Source organism: Phasianus colchicus, chromosome 10, assembly GCF_987193195.1.
Source record: "Phasianus colchicus chromosome 10, bPhaCol1.hap1.1, whole genome shotgun sequence".
In the NCBI taxonomy this organism is placed as follows: domain Eukaryota; kingdom Metazoa; phylum Chordata; class Aves; order Galliformes; family Phasianidae; genus Phasianus; species Phasianus colchicus.
Genome location: NC_143445.1, coordinates 7,144,663 through 7,167,500, shown reverse-complemented (window position 1 = coordinate 7,167,500; position 22,838 = coordinate 7,144,663). Strand labels below are relative to the sequence as shown.

The 22,838-nt window shown below is 37.4% G+C and overlaps 1 protein-coding gene and 1 long non-coding RNA gene across 6 annotated transcripts in view; one reads left to right on the top strand and one right to left on the bottom strand.

The window, feature by feature from the left end:
* The window catches only part of LOC149916584 (uncharacterized), a 145,541-nt gene extending 141,239 nt beyond the window's left edge, over nt 1-4,302 (top strand). For both annotated transcript variants that reach the window (XR_016469578.1, XR_016469577.1), the window contains exons 3-4: nt 1,274-1,380; nt 3,371-4,302. This is a non-coding gene — a long non-coding RNA (uncharacterized LOC149916584). The remainder of the gene's footprint in view (nt 1-1,273; nt 1,381-3,370) is intronic.
* The window catches only part of CLSTN2 (calsyntenin 2), a 486,477-nt gene continuing 467,940 nt past the window's right edge, over nt 4,302-22,838 (bottom strand). For all 4 annotated transcript variants that reach the window (XM_090147201.1, XM_090147200.1, XM_090147202.1 and 1 more), the window contains 8 exons: nt 18,797-18,963; nt 15,335-15,483; nt 13,732-13,946; nt 10,901-11,071; nt 10,172-10,317; nt 8,874-8,997; nt 7,194-7,378; nt 4,302-6,556 (listed from right to left, as the gene is read on the bottom strand). In XM_090147201.1, the coding sequence (XP_090003327.1) occupies nt 6,353-6,556; nt 7,194-7,378; nt 8,874-8,997; nt 10,172-10,317; nt 10,901-11,071; nt 13,732-13,946; nt 15,335-15,483; nt 18,797-18,963 (1,361 nt within the window). In that variant the 3' untranslated portion in view covers nt 4,302-6,352. The remainder of the gene's footprint in view (nt 6,557-7,193; nt 7,379-8,873; nt 8,998-10,171; nt 10,318-10,900; nt 11,072-13,731; nt 13,947-15,334; nt 15,484-18,796; nt 18,964-22,838) is intronic.

Here is a 22,838-nt window from a genome sequence, read left to right as displayed (position 1 = left end):
AATTATAGAAAAGAAATTGGTAGGGCAGCAGAAAGGCTTTTACTCTCATGAAATTTCTGGCTTTCTATAGAAAAAGATTGTAATACTATTATAAAGCTTTCATTTATCATTTGGAGACTGTTTTTCTTTGCCTTATGCATCCTGTGTGGTGAATGTTTCATCAAACAATGTACTTAGCTCTGAAAAAGACTCTTTTGATTCCTTGCACTCAACACAGGCACAAATAGTGACAATATATGGCCCTGTAGCTTCCACAACTGATGAATGCAGAATTTCCACTTGAGTTACAGAAATGAAAATAGGAATGAAGGCTTTTTCTGAATGCGTTTTAAAATGTTGGTAATGTTTCAAACTATTGTGACTGTTTCCTCCTTCCTTTCCTTAGCAATAACTAAGGAAATTAGTCTCAAGTTCTTGACTGTAACCATTGACATTCATCCTGCCTATCTAGGGTGCTCCACAATGGTGATCTGTAAGTAGTGCTGGAACAGAATTATTGAATTGTAAGATCAGCAAGCCCTTTGACAGTGCTTTTTATAGGGCTCACAGTACTTAGCAGAGAATGTCAACATCATTATTCCTATTTAAAAAGAGTGAAATGGAAACTAACAATTGAACCACTGTCAATACCCACTGAAAAGACAGCAAAATTCCTCTTGGGAAACAGGGCACCCGATCTGGTGACCTTATTTTCATTGCTGGGAATGAAGTTATGAACATGTAGAACCTCCCCTGGCTTCATTTTCCTGTGCTAACCTTCCATCATGTTGGTGTTGCAATTTATTTGTTGTTAGACACAAGTATATGAAATAAAAGTCTATGTTTCTCTTCCCCCTTTTTTCTTTTGCTCAGTTCCAGCTTTGCACATTTATATTTTATGAATATCTCTTCTTTAGGAAAAAAAATCCCAAACACATTTACAAAAAAAAAAAAAAAAAAGAAAGAAAAAAAAAAAGAGAGAAAGAACATCAAAACCCCTGATGCTAAAGCAAACAGACTGATAGCAGAATACACTTTAATTCATCTGCTGGGTCATCTGAGATTTTTGTCATTTCCTTTGCTATAAAGCTGACCACATTCAGCATTAAGGGATTTCTTGGTTTAGTTTAGCTTAAGGAGGCAGAAATGTAGTGCTTTTATAGAATTGTTGATACGAGTTGAAACATGGAATATCATATTTATATAGCAGATTGTTGTATACCGTTAGTATTGTTAAAGGTGCATTTATTTTTGTTGCGTTTTTAATATATGTGTATAAATTCTCTCTTCTCAGATTTGCATGACTGGTGTCTCTGAACAGCCTGAGGCAGATATTAAGGAAAGATCAGCAGTTACAGTGAATGTCCAGGGCTGCACTAATTACAAGGCTTGCTGTCAGAAGTGAGTGACACAACAAGCTGTGGCTAATACACCCTTTCTGTCCTTCCCTCAATGATTTTACTTTCTTGTTCAGTAATTTTTATCAGACCTCATTGTTTTTTTGTCTGTGATTTCTAACATGCCAGCAGTTGAGTAGCACCTGACAGAGATCCTAAAAAGCTCAGAATTAATTAGCCTGATGTAAGGGCTCTGACTCTACAGACTCTATATTCCAGCAAAATATTCTCTGAGCAGCTGCAGATGTGCTGCTTGAATCTATACAGCATCACAGAAAACTCTAGATACAACAAGAGTTGTATTTCCCATCTAGATACTGTATTTTTATATCCATACATTAAATATGTTAAATTAACATACATGTGAGGAATACCAGTTTGTGTATGCTTCTCAGTTTGATGACTGTCAGTACCTGTCAGAACTTCTGCTTCCTGAAAGAGATTTTTTTTCTAATGCTGGGATTTCATCAAGAACCAGAAGACAGACATCTAAGTAAGTATATTTAAAATATCTTTGTGCAAGGTTTGTCACCTTCATTTTCTGCCAAATGAGCTGTTCTCCTTCTTACTGTTGCTGTAAATCTCTTGGGATCTTTTTAACAGTAGTGTAGAAATACTACACAGTATACACATCCAGGAAACAACTACACTGCAGCAAGGTAAAATATTTGCTAAAATAAATATAGAAAGAAGAATTAAGTTAAGTTGTTATTCATGGTTGAGATGTCAATTGCCATAGTATTATTTGGCTCCTTTGCCTCCGAAGAGATTCTTGGATATTGTTTGTATGAAAATTGTATCATGCTAAGAAAATTTTGTCATTTTCAGCAAGCATACAAAAACTTGTAGGGCTATACTGTTATGGCTATACTTCATTCACAATGCTGATTATGTTAAGGGAAGAAGAAACTTTTCCCAAGTCCTGGAGATGTTCTATCAATTTAATTTATTTCTTTTCCCTCCCTAAATAATTAAGTATTCTCATTCTTTTCCATACATCCTTAATTTGGAATAATAACTTAGAGTACCAGAAGCAGCTTCTTCAGGACATCCCCTCAGAATTTTTTCTGTCACCTGAGTAATACCTTTCCTTTCTTCGTCTGCCAAGGGTGGATGATGGCAGAATTCATCAGTGTGTAGCACGTGCCAACACCAAAACTTCCATCAGAGGCAGTATCATCTCCCAGCCTGCTCGAGTCCTCACCACGTAAATGCATTACTTGTCTCAGGGAGTGAGACAGCTGAGTGAGGCACAATTATATGCAGTGTTCAGAATAGTTGCCAAAGTAATGAGGGCTGCTGGAATTATCCTCTGACCAGGCCTTCACCTGAGGTTGCTACTGTCCTATGGCATTGTTTTTCAGCTTAGTGTCAAGCAGGAGCAGCTTCTGCAAATGGGGACTGATGGATGGTGCATGTTCACAGCAAGTCCAGCACCAGAAAGGGAAACACACTGCACTTTCACAGTAGCCCTTGGTGAAGGTGGTCCTTGACAGTTAAAAAGCAGTAGAGCCACTACTGCCTTTTTCAGTGAGCAAATAGTCCAGCACAAACATGTTTTATTTTAATTACTATTAATGATGTCATGAACCCTGTGTGTCTATTTCTAATTTGAAATGGTAGTAGATTTTGAGATTGATCTCGAAAATTGAGCCTGTTTAGTTCTCTTTGCAGAGATAGATAGATAAAGTGTCCATGGAGCGGATGGAAGTGAAAAAGAAATGTGAGCTAGTGATCACAAAACTCAACTCAGGCAGTTATATTAATGCATATAACAGTATATTGCTGTCTTAAATTTGCATTTGCAGCTTTTCCCAATAAGAATTTCAACACTTTAAAAGCATTCACTGATATGGTATCATTTTATATCTCTGTAGTCAGATTCTGGGTGTTGTATTACAGGTACAGCTTCAGAGTTGGTTTTTGGATGCTTGCTTATTGTTGGACTTGCTTATTGTTACTATAACAAAGCTACCTTTTTTGTGCCCTGATAGCTCTTCAAAACTTGCAACTGGATTTGGGATAAACAGTACGTGTGCAGTTGTCATTCCAGAGTTTGCAGCATAAACACATTTTTTGGAGATGAAAGGTGAGATTTATTTGGCTTTTGATGGGTTGGGGGGAGAGAGCAGAAGGGGTGCCTGTGTATGCATGTATAGATGTTCTGGTTTAGTTTTAAGCAACTAGTTTACATTAAAAAAAAAAACATGGCGGGGAAGCAATAATATTTAAAGTAATTCAAACAGTTTTGTATTTGTGTTATTCTAATACCAGGTTATTGCTTACAAAGTCACTGTTGTGATATCAATACAATTTTAACTGTAAGATCAAACTTGTGAAGTAGCTCATTCTTACTCGTGTTTTCTGTTCCTCTGAATGAAAAATGCTGCATAACCCACGGCCGTGGTTTCTCTAAAATATGTGCAGTGGTATGTTTGAGTTTTCTGAGTATTTTGTTGCAAACCAAATTTATGTGATAACACCCATTCCTGTATTAGTTTGCTGAAGTCTAAAAAGGTAAGTTTATTTACAGTAGAGAAAATACTTCATATTGGCTTCTTGTATAATGTACCAGCATGAACGGAAAAGATTTGCTTCCAGTAACAAAAAGATAAAAATCCATTAGCTGGACAGACACAAGCATATAGAAAGGCTATTGATAATATTGTAAATTGCTGTTTTCAACTTGCTTTAACATTTGCATTGATAACAATGATAATAATCAGGAAAAACAGAGACATGAAAAACAATCTAAATAAAATCCAGTTTTAAATACGAAATTGATATTTAAATATCTACTTTTAAATTTCCTTTTTTTTTTCTGAGCAGAAAGCTTTGCTGAGAAATGTGCTGATAACAAGTATCATGAAGGGCCTGCTTCATGTCACTAATAAAAGTAGTAACACTAGGGAATGATCTGGGGTATTAAGATGTAGTAACATGATTTTTTTTGGTGCAGGTTAGGCTCTCTATAAATAGATACTGTAGCCTATTTTATATGATTTTTATTCCTGCAGATAAATTTATGTATCTAGGCTCAATTCTTCACATACTCTTTTAATTCCTCTGAGAGTCTAGAACAAAAATGAAATGGGACTGCAAGTGTAAGAAAACTTCTATACTGCCAGTCTTAAACAACAAAAATGAGCACGAAAATCTCTAATTTTAAAATATATTAAGGTTTTTTTCATTTACTTTCTCGTGATTAAACTGCACTATCCAGTTGTGGTCAATCTTTTCCTACAGCTATTAGATGGATGTAGAAATTGATTTAAAAAGTCCATCACCAACTAGAAAGCCCACAATCCATTGTTTAAATTCCAAGACCTGCAGGAGCTGCTGCTAATAATGGTGGATGTACGTGAGTACCTTCAAGATCTCTCAGGTTACACTTTGCAGGATGAGTTATCATACATAGGAGCTCAGGAACATCCTATTAAGTCAAGACCAACTGCTTGCTTCTTTGGGAGAGAGAAGAGGACGTTGCTCATTTTAAATAGCAAACTACAAAAGTCAGTGATGAAATAGTAAACAAAAGGAACTATTTTAGGAGAAAAGCAGAAAAGCCACTAGGCAGCATTCACTTCCATGCCATTTTGGTTTTTATGCAGTAGAACAGTTATCCTAGCAAGTGCTGCATTACTTGGTATGCAGAACGTTTGAAGATAGATTATTAAGGAAAGGGGACAGAAAACACACCACAAAGACTTACCAACACATTGTACGTAGCTTTTTTTTCTCTTTTAACAGTGTATAAGAAAAATATGCTGTGTTACCATAATTAAAATACTCTCTCAACCTCTTACAAGTTTTTTTCAACTTCTTTTGGTTCCAGGTAGGTTTTAGTTATCCTAGTTCTATTTTATAAAACCTTTTCTTAACAATAATGGCTTCAGGAAGAAGAAATAAGGGAGAATTATGAGCCCAACAGTGGGCTGACAGTTGTGTAGTCCCTTTCTTTTGTGTCACTCAGGGTGGGGTAACGGCATACTTTTCTATAGAATAAAGCCAGACAGGAATTGCAGCTGGCACTCAGCAAAGCAGAAGGGAACATTTTCCTCATTAAAAAATCGTTGTTTAAATCCCATCTGTACATATCCATGGTATAATGAAGTAGCTTATTTTCCACTATTTCAGTAAGGTACTGCAGCAAGCTAATGATTTTACAAGACAGTTAAAGCATCGATTTGCTGCAAATTGTTCAATCCATAACTAATGAGTAGCTGTACAGGTTTTCAGTATATCAATTTGAGTTTTCTGTTTGTATAAGATCATTTCATTTGTGGACACAGAATGATTTTTTTTCCCCCGGTAACCTTCAGCATTAACTTTCTTCAGCTTCTATGCATGTGTTGGATAAAATCCCTCTCTTCATGGTTCAGACAGCATTCTTGAAAAATACACTGTCCATTTCTACACAGGCATACATGCATCCCAAATATATTCCCTTGTAGAAGATAATATCCAAGAAGGCAGGAAGAGACAATGAATGGAATTTAGTCTCTGTCACCTGTAGCACTAAAACTCTCCTAGTTTGAAGTGGGATTATATTATGTTTCACCTGTAAATGTGTGAAGCCAAAGGGCAGCAACTATGTTATTTGGACCCACTCAGGTAATTCTTCATAACAAGCTGAAATCTGTCCTGCATGGAAAAAATAGCAAAGACAAAAAAACTCTGTGGACTGAGTGACAACACTTTTGTCACAGACTTGCAGTACAAAAAGAGGAAATTGAACCCTATGCTTGCTAACAGATTAAGTTCTAGATTACTTTAGAACTGGCAATGCCAGTATGATTGTACCATGTGTTCTCCAGCCTTTGTAGGAAAAGGGTCAATTCTATCATTATCAATTACTACAACAGATCATTTTAGGCAAAACAGTTACAGGCAAGCAGTTCAAATCCTGTCAATGAATTCATAGACTGAAAAAACATTGTATTGGTTACAAAAGGAGCAATGTGGCTCAAGGGCTGTTAGTACGGGAGTGTTGAATCATCCCATTCCAACTGCTCTTGCCTGGTGAGATTCTGCTTGCCTCTCTTTTGGACAGTTGCTTCCTCCTCATCCTCCTCATCCTCCTCGTCTTCACTTTCATCCGATTCAGCACTGGTCGTATCTTCCTCTTCATCATCTTCCTCTTCACTCTCCTCTTCTGCCCGGTGAGGTTTTTCATATTTCTACAGTACAATCAAAGAAATGAGAGGCTGACAATAGAAGATAAGTCCCTTCTTACTAGCCAGGGGCTATGAAGACATGAGCCCTTATTGCACATCATTTGAAAATGCTAACGTGCTGGAAAAAAATTGCTTTTCATCATTATGCGATTATTAGATATACTACAGTTCAGTAGCAAATATAACAAGAATGGAATATTAATAAGTAAGTGATACCTTTGTTTTTTGTCAGCTTGAGTAAAAAAAAAAAAATTTAACCCCTCAATGTCAGTTTATCTGAATTGCTGATCATTTCCCCTCCTTTAAGTGTATTAATATTTACAAAGTAACTACTTCATCTTGGGTGCCTGGTGTACAAAGACAAATGGAAGAAGTTATGTCGCACCCAAGAGTGCTGCACCATATATTTAGCAGTTATTTCTGACAATAAAAAAGAATGTTAACTACACAATTATATATTATTGCGGTGTGCAGATCTCAAAATTGAGCGGGGGTCCTGAGTGTCCGTACATACAACTGTTCTGCCAAGCCTTACTAAATGTACACAGAAAGAGGCTTTAAACTTGCAGCTAAGAACCTACCAGTTCTGACAGTAACTTCTGTTGTTAACACAATACACTACTATGTTTCAGTAACTTACCTCCATGGGATTGACAGTAATAGTCAGAGCAGAATCGTCCCAGTCCATTTCATTTTCCTTACTGCTTTCACTGTCTGTAGAGCTGTGCTGCTGGGCTGTCCGAATTCTATAGACTCCCACGGCTATGATGAAAATGAGTACACTCACACAGATCACAATTACAACAGTAGCCACGCTTGGAACAACTGAAACAAAAAGTGGAAAAGGCAACAGGCTTATAGCTACAGACCAAACTGCCTATAAAACACTAACACATTGTCTATTTTTTACTCCTTGGTACCTATTCCTCTGCCAGCTGTCTGGGACTGCAGAGGTGGTGAAGTGCCCACTTTCCAGGGCAGAGCATATACAATAATAAGTATTGCAAATCTTAACTAAAAAGTTACTATGCCTAATGTTCTCTCTTTAGTTCACTTCTTCGTTACACAAGACAAGCAGTCCATCAGTTCAGAATCAATTAGTTTCAAAACAAACACTTCTGCAGTTTCATCTTACCTGCGTGTTGTCTCCTTTTGACTACAGGTAAATGAAGCTTTAACATCAGCTGTGAGAAAAGTATATCTTCACACTTGCATTTTAGAAGGTTTCAAACACTCATACTGGGATTTCCATTGCCAAGAAATAATACAGAGCATTGCTGCTCTATTGCCTGTGTTACAGTCTTTCTTGAAGACTCTTAAGGATTCAAGACATTTTTCCTCACTGTTCTATTGCACTCTGAGAAGCCTCTATCTCCAGCTAGTCATAGACAGACACCTCTCCACACTACTCTTATTGTTATCAGCTCCATAGTGGTACAGATTAGTGGAGATTTAATTTTGCTACCTAGGTACTGAAGTACCTGGAGCTACAGTAGTTCTATACCCCGTTTTGCTGCCTTGCCTGTAAGACTGGAATTCTGAAATTAAAATAAGATGAAAGGAAGAAGTACTTTGCAATAGTTGGTTTTGCAATAGCATTTAAAAAAAAAAAAACCACACCTAAAAACCCCAAACAGTAGCATGTAACTCTCTAGAACTACCTATGTTTATTCAGCTTTATTCTTTACATACTTGCTTACCATTCAGTAAAAAGAATTCAGAATCCAACTTTCAGACAGATAGCTTTGTCCTGAGTTTAGCTTTACTGAAAAGGCTTCTTTGTATATGTATTTTAACTTATGCAGCTCAAATGTTTAGTATTTATTAAATCCAGAATTTGAACTAATGCCCTCTGTGCATCACTAGGAACAATTCTCTGCAGAGAGCTCCAGACTGAGCCCTGGACAGCAGCCAGCAGCACTGTCAGATTATTTCTTTAAAAATATTATAAAGATCATTTCATTATGCCTAGGAAAGGATAGGCAGAAACAAAGATGCCATAGTAATACAGATGTAAAACAATGTACTTCACACCATTCAATACTATAAACAAGACACCCTGTTGACTAGACTGAACCAGAGTACTTAGCCTTTAACGCAGACTTTAAAAAGAATACCAGTTTTTAGTACTAAGTACATCATCAGAAAGAGAAAACAGCGTAACAGCTTTCTGTCATAAAGGTGCCATGATCAATGTCAGGTTTCACAAGATATAACTATAGAGAATTTCCAGACTTCATTTGTTGATTAGGCTGAATCACAAAGGACATACCAACATAACAGAATCATTATGAGAAGTCGCTGTAAAGGCATCGCATACCTGAGCCGTGAACAGCACTTATGCTTTCCTCTGGATGGTGGACTGACTGGAGAAAGTGTGGCTGTACTATCACATGGTTTACATGGTCCATATAGTTGGAGTTGGTGCTGTGTAGAATATTAACCTGGCAAAAGAGATCAGATATTCTTCTGTATTCTATTTGCTGGCTCCATATACTATATTGTATTAAGAAGTTCATCAGAAGATAGGAATACTAGCATATAAACCTTGTAGACCTGATTCCTAAGCACTACTGGTCCATTGGCTATAGATGAAGTGGCACAGGAAAGTGAACTCTCTTTTTATTGATTTATCTGTATGGATAACTAGTGTACTTTTTTTTCTCCTTCCTTTCTCGCTCTGCTGCTGAGCTTTTAGATGCAGAAAGTTATTAGCAAAAACTCTGAAATCAGTGTAATGGCTGCAGAATGCTAAGGTAAGAAGCACTTTCAATAGAACTTAAACACATACTATTGTTCAAAACAAATTACAAAATTTTGAGCCTGTTGCTAAGGTCTTGCACTTCCGTAGTTACTTGTTACCTGGATTCTAGGCTGGATAAGCAATTTCTTCAGCATCAGTACAGGTCTCCTGCTGAGATGCATCAGCAGCCATTTTCTGTCTCTGAGCCAGTGTGAGGCACTGGACTGACTGAGTACCAGCAAAAATAACCTCAAAAGAGGTATCCAAATTTTCCTGCAGTGACTGATCAGACATGGGTAGTATGAAAGATTAAATCCATCCTATGCATTCAGTATCTGTATACTAACTTTCCTTCTCAAAGAAATCTGAAATCATACAAGTTACCAGCAATAATTTCCATCTGATGGATAAAAACTACTATAACTAGGTATTGCTTGGCAAAACTGAAAAGTTTTGCAGGAAAGAAAAGTGTGACAGGTTAAAAAGCAACTAAGGAAAATAATGAAGCTGTGGTGACTTAATTTGAATGTATAGATATTAAAAACAAACAAAAACAACAAACAAACAAAAAAACCCCAACAACTGTAGGACATTTTACATGATAATTAGGGTTATGAAAAAATGATGGTGACAACCTTATCCTCCATCCTGTCTGAGCAGGAGTTCGAGACAAGCATTGTCACAATGCATCTGAGTAGACAAACCACAGAGGAATGAGAACAAACGTTAATTTCCTCTCTGTATAAAACTTCAGAACGCTTCCTGAATTTGATGTGTCAATCATTCTACAGATTTTAAACAAATCTAATTGAAAGATGGGGCAACTACTCAGCTTCAGTGTTAGAAAAGAAAGGCTTAATTAAAAGATTGCTTACCTCCAGGTTAAATTCATTGCTTGTGTAATGCCCATTCAGCTCAGAGCACTTGATTCTGAACTTTCTTTCAGAGGTGGCAGAAGTGTACCAGTTACGGTATCGAATCTGCTGAAGAACCTGTTCATAGTTGTGCATGGTGTCCACACCTGAAATGGTGGCAGCGCATTATCAACTGGGGTGCTGTGCAACAAACACTCTGTGCACAAGAGAAATCAAACAGCCACAGAAAATACAGGACTTGGCAGTGCATCAGATGTTCTCTAACAGAGGAAATAGCTTTCTGAATCAAATGTAAGTCTATAGTGGAAAAGAATAAATATAAATACGAAGATTCAGAATAAAGTATTAAGTACTCAGAGGGAAGAAAACCAAAACAAAACAAAAGGCTAGTGTGTTACCAGCACTGAGCAGAAGAACTGAGGAACCCTTCATTCACACATTCCAGCATGCTGGTCCACAAAATCCTTCACAGTTGAAGCAAGCAGTGTTGCTTTTTCCCTTGTTTGGGGTGTAGAGATGAGACAAAGCTGTGCTGTATTCATGGAGGATAATGGATAAACACAGCATGCCCAGAGAACAAGAACTAATTATTGCTTTTTGAGACAGTCTCTCCTGAAATACTTTACAGGTAGCACACCACAGCTTTCTCTCAAATTTTGTTGTCCTTTCATTCCAAGAACGTAACTGTTGGTGTGAGGAAATAAGGGAATGCAACGTCTATGAACATACCGTAGATTGAATATCCTGCTGTGGAATTTGTGGCATCTAGATGTTTTCCTTGGAGCTCAATACGATCTAGTTCTAAACACTCCTGTTCAGGATCTAGTTCTGCACCACTGACCAAAACATCACAGAAATCCAGGTTGTGGAGCATTTCTTCCAAGACCACTGACTTATTGGCTACGAACACATGGCATATAGCACAAAGAGAAAAGAAGAAACAGGGAATTTTGCAATGATGTCTGAATTGTTCTTTGCTGACATTAAGCACAGTACACTTGAAGCAAATCAAAAGAAGCATTTTGCCTGTTCAGATGCTGCAACAATGAAGGTCTAGAAACACACAGTGAGATAGAAGATAAATTTTTCTATAGTTATTTCTCTATAGTAAACTCACGTGCAGCAGTGAAGACAGAAAACTAAAATTTGATTCTGGAAACAAATTCTTGTTAACAATTTTGCTTTTCAGTATTGGTATTGCAGATTACAAATATCAAATATATCAATGCATAGATGATTTTCTGAGTTATTCTGTGACCCACAAGGAGTCTGCATTATAGAGAACACTATGCCATCTATCTGAAAACATCATGGGATTATCATAAATGGCAAGAGTCTGTATGATATGACATAGAAAAATTAAGTCCTAAAGTGACTAGCCTTCAATAAGTATGATTAAAACAAAAATCTGGAATCACTGTAATAAAAGTAAAATATCAGTGTATTATTTTTATTCTGTGGTAAACATAGCACAAAGGGTCTTGCAAGCCTGCTTAGCCATCACCCCGAAGATACATAGACAGAGATAGCTCTCTTGGAACTCAACACCCACTTATATAGGTTCATTCTGGAGGGTATGTGGGTGAGTAAAGCCTAAGTCGAAAAATCTTACACCCTAGATTCCCAGCTCCTTGTACAGTGAATCTGGGGATCTAAACTATACAGCTGGAAGGAGTTATAATTTGTACTAAAATCTTCAGAGCCATCTCAAATTTGCAAGGTAGACAAATCTGAATATTATGCAACCTGATGAGCTGGACTATTACTTGGGAAGTTATAAGACAGGCGAGAGCTGGGTTGCAAAGAAAGAGAAAAGCCTGCATTGCTCAGCTTTGCTGCTCTTGCCATCACCACTGCATGAACACAAAAGGGAGAGACAGCACTTTCAGTCACACTCGGTCATGCTGCGATAGGACAAGCAGTAACACTTCAGCATTCCAGGGGGTCCCCTGCAGGTGAAAAAGGCCAAAGAGCCATAGTCATGCTGCTGCCTATGGCAACTGCCTGCTCTGCTTTTGAAGAGAGACCTGACTGGTCCTGTGACTGAGGAATACACGGTGACTATATTTGCCTCCTCAGCCTTGCCCTGCCGTGTGCATCTCTGCTACACTTATGATGATCAAAGTATGTAGCTTCCTAGTAAGAGCAAAAATAGGAATAGCTAGGTATAGGTGAAAATTTATGGTTATCTTTGTTATGTACATAAGTCTGTCAGATGGCATGCGGAATGAGAAAAATAATAGTGCAAGCTGTACAGTATAGGAACTGAGAGGTAGAATTCAGTAATCATTTGCAAAACAGTTATTCCCCAAACCAATTATTATCTATTCATTGTAATTATGAGTGGATATAAATAACAGGTGGCACATTAGGAGTACCAGCAATTAAACAATAGTATTACTATGTAGAATAGCAATGCTGCTATGTTCCATCTGAAGGTGAGACCTCCCTCAGGTTTCTTAAGTTCAGAAGAGGTGCTACAGCCATAATTATGGCAACAATTGTATTTAGAAAAATTGGGATATACAAAACAGATAAAGTAAACTGGAGGGCACTAGTTCCTAATTCACTGAACAGTTCTGAAGATGTCATAATATTTAGGGACACGGAGTATCATATATGCAGTGTCTCTTAAATGAAGGATAATGATCTCTTTTCCACACAGGAATTAATTTGACATACCTTAATTGTATGCAGTTGGTACTGTGATATAATGCACTTTCCAGACTTCAGAGAATAAATGCAATTTAAGGCAAGTTCTGAGTAGCATTATTATAGGGAATAGCTTCAGGGAATCCATGCTCCCACACTTGCACATCATTAATGATTTTATCTTTTCAAGAAATGTACATCCAATGACTGCTTATTCTAGCCCACAGAACATTTACAAAGATGCACCAGGTTGTTAGGTTTTTCACTTACTTAGCAAAGAATCATCCAAAAGGTTAATTCCTTTAGACAATGTTTTTAAACCATATTTTTATTTGTAAATATTCAACCTAGTGTCAAACAGTAGCACACGTTTTTCAGCATTAGAAAAAACTATCATCACTGAAAATCACGTTTGTAAATGATTACATTTCCGTTATGTATGGGAAACTGAGTCACAAGAGGACTATGTTACTTACTGAAGTATCATCCAAGAGTCAGTAGCAGAGCTGGAAGTGTAAGAACAGACTAAAACTCCAACTATAGTCAATCAGTACTTTCCACTGTCACAACTAATAAAATTTGGTTACAAAATTTAATGGAAATACATTAGTCAACAGAGTATGTAGAGAAAAGTACAAAGTAGATACTCTGAAGTAGGCAAGACATGAAATAGAAAGCTGCCTTTTCAGAAACACTTGCTGATCAATCAAATGAATAGGGATTTGTTCACTTTTTGATCTGTTTAAGTAAATGTCTTCACTACAGCATTGCTGTTGACTAACGTGGCCTAAAATAATTTGGGTGAAGTGACTTTGTGCTACCTTTTTGCATTACCCTTTCAAAAATGTGTCTCATATATAATATTACTCATATTACTGAGTAAGCAATAATATTTAAAACCAACAAACCTCCATCATTTTTTTTTGAATGCTCCATCTTTGTGACGGTGCTGACAATCCTGATGTCAGGCAGCAGAATGACACCTCTTTCACTTTCAAATTGTGCAGCTGGTCTAGAAAAGTGGTCCATCCCACTTATTGTAATCTTGGGCTCATTGGCCTGAAGCACCATTACATACGCATCGATATCTGGGATATTAATGCAGACATCTTCACCAAAACATCTGAAAAATATGTTATTAACTGGATGTAACACATTGCACATCAAAGGTGTGTGGCACGTGCATCGTCTAAAACCCACCTGATGCCTTTTATTATTTTTTTATTTTAATTTTATTATTTCAGTTAATTCCTTACTTTGACACTGCTACATAAGGACATGCATCAGTACCACAAGCATCTGTAGATCAGCTAGCAGTAACAGTAACAGTTCTGTTTCTTCTATCCCTGCCCAGATTCACAACTACTGAAATTACAAAGAGAAGGTTAAAACAAGGAGCTTTGTGACAAGCTTTATGTTTAGTAAGGTCTCTGTAAGAATAATATTTTGATATTTAACTGACATTTAACAAAGAAGTGCACAGTTAAAAAAATAAAATGAACTGGATGATGACAACTATGTATAGGAAACCTAACTTGAAATTCTCAAAGCGGTATCTAGTGAACATAATGGAGCATCTTACCACACGTGACTAAAAGGGCCTCTAATGACCCATTTATATTGGACCCATCATGGACACATTCTGGCATTCCCTAGTTTTTAGTGGGACCTATAACAGCATTTTTATTTGAATTAGCAGCGTGTTTTTAAGTTAATCTCCAAACACTCTACCTTATAGCATGTTTGCACAGATCACGGACAGCTCTGAGGTGTGCAAGCTGAACTCCATCTCAGTGCCACAAAATCAGAAGTTGCTCTCCATAGTGTGGTCAGCCCACAGCACCAGAGTAAACCAAGTAAAGAACTGTACACAGGGAGTATCTGTCACTAGCTGGTTCTCCCTCAAATCCTCTCTCAGCACTCTGCCCACTCTGGTAACGGAGAGGTACCCCTGGGAGCTCAGGAGTGGCAGATGGTTGTTTTATTACACAGAACTTTTTTATTCTTTTTTATATTACACAGGTTCTGTCACAATTCTTGCATGAAAATGGAAGGACAAAGATTTTTGTTTAACACCAAACACCAGTGCTTCTGTGATGACAGCCACAGAAAGATATGGACAGACAAAGACTACTTCAAGCATAGTTACAAATGCTCTTGCAGCTACATAGTCTGTAAGAAGTAATAGGCCTCCTTAAAAATCATGTATACTAGAAGAAACTATATTTTAATGATCATTAAAATAGCTATGCAATAAATGCATACACTCTCCAGTCCAGATTGTATGCTCCAGACTATAAACAGAATGCAAGTAAATTACATTCAAAAGTTTCTTACAAGGAAAATATCAAAAGAAAACCATGAAGTAAATCAGCACACAAGTAATTGAAATTCATTCTTTTTGCTCAAGAATGTCAAAATATGATTTTATAAGTCCCCCTTTTACTTGTCTGAAGAAAGAAATAATTCATTGAAAATATTTCTAATCAGGTTAGCTGAATTTAAACTTACTGGACTTTAGATGAGACTTTGAGACGTCGCACGCCTGCAGTAGGAAACTGTCTAGAGTTGATGTAAGAGACCTTTCGGAGAGCTCGATTTATATTCTCAATGTCATCTCCTTCCATGACAAGGACTGACTGGGAAGGGTTGAAGTGATACTGGGGGAAATGCATATGATTAGTATTTAAGGTACCAGGTACAGAGTACAAAATAAGACGTTTTTAATGAGTGTTGCCTAGATGTAAGTTTAAAATCTAGTGATTTAAGAAAAAAAAATAACCCTTAGTTGCTGTTGTTGACTGAATATGTGTATTGTTACCCCCCCCAAAAAAAGTTTCAGGTCTATCATCTATATAATATCCTATTATCTACTGTACTAATTAATTTTCTAGTAAATTTATCCAGATATGTCATATTTTGCCCAGTATTATCTACTTTTCTGATACTAATTCTGCAGCTGTAGAGCTGAAAACATAACCTTACCGTTGTTATTACTACTATATAGGTTTTTTTTTTTTAGGTCATAGGCATTCCTCATATAAAAATATTGACTTCTACAAGATCAGTATGCAGAAATATATTTTTCCTGCTTTCTATTTAATTTTACTCTGGACAGTCTTTCTGACATATACTTCAACATGATTGAACAACAACAAAAAAAAATACAGTGTTTCCCTCCTACATCTTCATTAATGTCAGACAAAATAAAGGGGATTCTCCTGTCTCTGTCTCATGATCAATAAGGGTGTCATGATTTAAGATGAAACTGCTGCTCACAAAGCCAGCTGCTAAACTGAGCCAACAAACCTTGCAAAGACGGTGGCTATTCCTGTAGCCTTGATTATTCTCTATTCCATTGCACTGAACTCAAAGCAGTTCTGCTGACCAAGATATTTTGCTATGTATCTGCATAGCAAGCAATTGATTTTTATCTTCAGCATGATTCATCTTGATTCCTTTTTTTTTTTTTTTTTTTTTGGTCTTTTAATTGGTTCAGCAAACCATCTGCATTGCAGAAAAAGCAGATTAGCCCCCCTAATTTTGTACCTTCCAACTGACAGCGCAGAACACAAAGAAATGCACAGAACACAAGGAAATGCACCCTCCTCTCACACTGCAAGGCTGGATATTGATTACATATATATATGAGCGTATTCTATTATGTACAGACAATGACTGTCTACACTTCCTTACAAAGACTGAGGTTAAAAAGTGAGTAAATAGACTATGAAGAACAAAACAAAGTGTAGGTTCTCTGTTGAACACAACACAGAGGACTGGGTTCAAAGCTTGAAGGGTATTTTTTTTAACAAAGAGTAGTCATGACATGAGTCACAGCCCACATGCACTTCTCATTTCTATCTGTAAAAGAATAAAATGAGCAGAAGGAGACTCTAGCTAGCTAGTTAACTTAATAGCTCAGCTGCCAGAACAGCTGGAATGCTGCCAAAGGGATTGGAGGAAGCCCTAGTCTGAGCCATTTTTGTCTTTCTCATTAAAAAAGGCTAAAAATAGCAACAGTTTAGACTGTCTCTGAGAGCTGTTACAGATATGTGAAAATGAGGCTGCAGACAGAAAAAGTCCAATGCTGCTGTGTCAGGAACCGAATTACAGCTACACTGCTCTTTCCTAGGTGGGTGCAAGGGTGAAGTGTGTCCAAAGTGCCCAGCAGAAATTCCTCCCAACATCAGTTTGCCAGTGTTGAATCTGCTAAGTACCATGTAAACAGCTATTATCTGTACAGCTGTGAAACATGTTTATGTGAGATCATGTATGTTTATGTTTGAACAAGAAAGTATTAATTTTCTGTTGAAGTTCAGGTGCCAACTGTTCCACTTTTATCTGAGCTTCTTTTTGTCTGCACCAACAAGAAACCCTACCACGATCTCTCTCTGACTGCTCCTTTTGTTTTTGCCTCCTGCTGTTACACTGACTGTTGATCTGGCTGAGAAAGTAAAAATGAAAGCAGTAACTTTAAAGAAATACCATGCTTCATCTGTCCTTTGGAAAATGAAAATGTTTTGAAGATTATTGCAAAAAAGAAAAAGGAGGACAACAATTCTTCATTTTTCCTACCCTGCTGCTAGAACAGTAAGAAAACCAATCACCTGCACTGGGCAGCAGTGGGAGGCATCCTGGAGTTTTCTAAGTCCATGAAAAAATAGACAATTCAAACACTTACATTTCAAAATGTGAAAAAAGGGAAGGTATTACTATACTTTCAAACATCACGCACCAAGTATAAACTTCTTTAGTTCATGTAAAACCCCAGCACAAGAACTTACAGGCCTGCATATTCAACTCAAATTCCAAAAGCCCCTAGCTGCTCACTGCATACATTGTCTATTTAAAATAGTTCCTCCTTAGCTTTGCACCTTCAATTTATATTTTTACCCTTGTTTTAGAAACATATTGGTTATAGTATACCACTGTATCTTATCACCTGGACAGATACTGAATTTTATTTCAGGTCAGTTTCCTTTCTGGTAAAACAAAAGGTTTAGCTAATGAAATGTAGTAAAAGGCACCTCCAGTGCATAATGCAGATCAAGTATTACAGCTCCACTCTCCTCTGCCCTGAAAAACAGACTGCCAAAGAACCTGTGATGTTTCAGTGATTACACAGACTGCAGCCAAAATATCTTCCCAGTTACTTGCATCTGAAGCTTAGTTCCTTCAGAAGATGGTATTGTGATTTGTGTACTAGGGAACAGCTTACCCGTGTTACACACTTCAGGCAGAAGAATACCTATCATCTAACAGGGTCAGTGTGGGACATCTTAAAATGAACTGCTTATGTAAGCACTGTGGCAGTGATAATCAAGATCCTACAAGTGTACCCAAGAGAAGAAAACTTGTCTTAATGAATGCAAAGCTGTCTGACCACTACATCAGTTGGCACAGAATTTCTCATTCTCTGTTCTCCAATCTTAGAAAAAATGCTAAAGAATCAGGGAAGACAGTCATATGTATAATACGGACAATAACAATGTGTATGAAAATGTTTAATTTGAATTTCTTGCTTTTTTGTTATCCAGTTTTCCTCTTGGAGTACACTCAGAATTTCTCAGACCACCTACACTGGAACTTCTTTTTGCCTCTAGATGAAAGATATTCCAACTACATTTTGCATTGCTTTAAAGCTGTTTGAGTTCCAAAGAATTACTAAATTTTGATCTATGTCTACTCCTGTAAGACTCTGAAAATAAGCATGAATGAGAACATGACTTGGCAATTCTTACAGGCTGTGAAATTTCAGCACCTTACTTTCTCAGCATCTGCCTTGGTAGTAACAGAAAAATTTTGTTTTGCAGTATCATAGCTCTTCTGCTGTTCCACTTTTTCTTTTCATGGCTTTACGGGAAATTACATTAGGTTTAGGAGCACACTTGTACTGTGTGTACTCTACCTCGGTCTGTCCATAAATCATTTCTAAATTTTTATCAAACATGATGTCAGTTCATTCCTTACCTTCACTCCTTGGCCAAGACTCTCAAGTGAATTAATATCCAGACCTTCCTTGCAGGCCTGCAAACAGGAAATCACTTTCTGACTCTCAATTTTTCCAGGACGGATAGTAAGACTGGCTAGGCTGCCGTGGAAATACTGAGCAAACCTAGGCTTGGTGACTTCACCTCCTACAAGAAAGAAAACATAAAATGATTATTGTTATCGATACAGAAAACATAGATCAAATAATGCATGTTTTTCTAGTGTGCACTTAAAGAGCTGGAATCATGTTTAGTCAATTATTTTTGAAGTTCCATGTATTGTGCTAAGTAGAATTGCTTTGCGGGTTGTTGGATGCTACCAGAAACCTGTCTCTAAGATTCTTGTCAGTGTTCTTCTAGTACTGTATTCAGGTGCTTACAAAGCTGTGATAACATCCTTTGAGACAAAAGATGACTTCCCAAATCTGTGCCCAGTGAAGCAGAGCGATTTCCAAAAATGAATTAATGAGATTATTAGAGTGATCAACCATGAATTTCAAAACATTTTTGAGGCCTTATTTATTTATGCAGAAACTGTATCTGCAAGTTCTCTACTACGAGTTCTCTTACACAACCTTTATCTTTCTCCGCCAAAATGAGCTCTGACAGACCAAGATGTGCTCTGTGTAAATGATGTCTAGGTCTCTAGGAATACGGTATAAATTCAGAGCACCGACTGCACACTAATTCACAGCACTATGCTAAAAGGCTTACAGTACCTTACCCAAGCCAGCTCGTTTGGTGCTAGATGAGGTCCCATCACAGTACACTGCATTAGGCCCTCTAGCTATGCTCTATTCAGCTTCACTCTGTGCAGCTTCAAAGGAAGACTGATCTTTAGGAGTTGTCAATAAAATGTGATTATATACCGCCTGCAACAGCAATGATAGCATCTAAATTACTCTTGGGATATTTAATGATTTACTCATTCTCCTCTAAGATAGTTTTTACAGCTTGCTTTTCCTGCAAGCGTTAGCTGAATTGGTGCTTGTGAATTGCTGCCCACCTTGAGCCTGAGAGGACCAAGAAAGCCACCCAGCAGTGAAGCCGTGCAGACTAATTGCATTAGCCGTGGATAAGCTGCTGTAATTGTTAGATAACTCATCTTCACAGCTTTGTAGCTTTAGTTCCCAATAACCTATTTCTGCCTGGCAAAATACCTCAGGCTTGAACTTTAACTTGAAGATTTGTGTGTGGAATAGTATCAGGAATAGGAGATAAAGTGGCAACTTTAGTTTAGGCTGATGTTACTGCCTGAAAGCCATCTCTTTTAATCTGTGCAGTAGAAGCACAACATTTATGTAGTGCTATGTGGTAAGAAAAATATACACTGTTGTGCTGAGAGTGAAGATGGTGTCTAGGCATGCTTTTTCTTCACAGAAGCAGACATTTCTGTTCTTTTATGTTAAGCCTACAGTACAAACTGCCACTCTTTCTACTTCAAAGAAAGATCCTCAAAGAGAAATTATGTTTTTTCTCTTCTTTCATTTGTCTGCCTATTATACAAAAAACTTCTTCTGGGCCAAATTTTTTAGAGGTTTCATAGAACCTTTCAGTTTGTTCTGTAATTTAGGCCAATCAAGACAATTGGTAAATAGTTAGTACCCTACATGGATGCTAGATCTTCCCAAAAGTGTCATTACATTTATGTATTTGAGTTGTCTTGAAAAGCATATTTTGCCACTAATAATATAACAACAGTGTACCTGTGATAAGATGACAAAAACAGGTGAAATCTTACAGAACAAAGGAATTGTTGTGTTTTGAAGTTTCTCATATCCTTAACATAGTTCTGAAGACAACAAGCTCTAAGGTTAAAACCCTAGGTTTTGAAATTTAGAAACATACAGTACGTGTGCCAGCAGATTGTAACAGATGAGATGCAAAATGAAAAGCAGTCTCAGATAAGCTAATGTATTTAAATACGAAACTAGTTCCTTAAAATGTATGAAGGAATAGACAAGAAGCTCAAACAAAGAATTAGGTGCTATGGCTATCTCTGGCAGTATAAGCAATATAAACCAGCTGAAGTGAACCTACAGAGCTGCATGACTGCTACTTACATCTGTGCATAGAAATTTCAGGTTTTATTTTTTTTTCTGTTGTTATTTTATTTCAGACTATTCCTTCTCAGATGCCATCAACAAAAAACATTTATTTTTGGTTCAAATGTAGTAGGTACATGGCTGGTGCGTACAGCCAGTTAGTTTCCTCCAGCAGGAATGCAGTTCATGTGCTCAGACACTGGTCTGTGTGGACAAAAGCAGAGAACTGGGGATGATTAGGGGACTGTTAAAAGTGTGCTCCTGATCCAAAGTGACACACTAATGTGGATGTGCAAACACAGCAGCTCTGTAAGTGGTTATCTTCAGTCTGTGAGTGAAAAATAGCTGGGAGTAGCTACTGTCCTGTTGTATCAGTAGAGAAAATATACAAAACTATACCCACAGTCACAGCAAGACGGTTCATACTAGGACAGTTGCAGCATAACAGCTGATAGCAGGATCTGAAGGGACACTGGGGGATGACCTGGTCTGTCCAATAGCCCCAGGACAACATCAGCTGTACCCCACCATTCTACAGAATTGCCAGAGATGTTCTGAAGACAAACTCTTCAGAACTCTTCAGAAGACAGAGGTCTCAGTCTACTTCATTGATTACTGATCTTTATAGGGTTGAAAGCTTATTCGCAAAGACAATGTTAGCTGTCAAAATATTACCATAGTTTTTCCTCTGACAGGCTAACCAAGATCTTTCCTTTAACTGCTTCCACCTAGAACTGTAGATTCTGATCATCCTTCTTGCTTTCCCTGGAAGTGCTGCTATTATTTACTGATCACAGCTTAGAGGTCTTCTGAATGTTACGTGTGTCTTACATAGGACATCCCTGTTAATTCAGGATAGCATGAAAAAGTAGTTTTTTGCACATGAATAAACACGAGCAATTGTATATGCACACTTAAAGAACAAATACTCTTGCACATAATTAGAAAGAATAGGCTCCCAGATAAGCTTTTCATAAGCACCTTTTGCCAGAGCCAAGGACAAATGATATACCTACTAATTTTATCCACTAAGGTGAATAGATGTCATTACATCTGACTCTTATCACTCTTGTAATTGCACCGTATTGACATTTTCATATTCTTCTACATCAGCATTTCAGAATCTTCTCAGCTCAACAGGGTACGTTAGCTTGATGTGTTTCGGTAGTCAGCAAATTATCAGTCCCATACAGCTCAAACAACCAGAACTGAACTCCACAGAGGTGGTACAGAAGCATTAAGACCTTTCTAGTAAATAGAAAACCGTAACTCCTCGATTGCCTAGCATCATGTGTTTGACTCAGCTGTTCACTGATTAACATGCTGTAAACATGATTTCTTGGGGGATAATTCAGAATTGAACAGTAAGGGAAATGCTAACTGTCCTTACTGTCGGTCAGGGGGTTAAAGTTGATGTGTGAAACACACAAAAGGCTGAAAAAACCTTTTAGAACAATGCCAATTACTTATCCTCATTACAGACCCTGTATTACAAATCTCAGCTGCTGTTTTTATCACACATTCTTGACACCAAAACATTTCAGAAGAAAGGTCCTGCTATGATTTGTTGATCACCCCACTGGTTAAAACCACTGTAACAGGCAATTGTTCCAAGAAAAAAACAGCTAAGACATAGACACAGGGCTTAGAACAGACTGCCAGCAGAAAGCAAGAGCTGCTTCTGGAATTATCTAGACAACTATAACTGCCTGGGGTAGTTCCTATTTTAATGTAACAACAATATTCCCCAAATCCTCACCCAATTCTAATCACTATCAAAAAGAAAGGAAAAATAGAAATCTCAGTTGTAGTTTTCTATACCTTTTCATACAGCACTGCGTAGGAATTGGTGTATTACTGTTGCAACTGCAAAATAGTTTTATTTTTTTCTTTCCCAGTTATCTGCCTGCAGACACCACAACGTATACTGCCTATAGAATCTGTTCAGGAAGGAGTTTCAAATGCATCAAGTTCAGT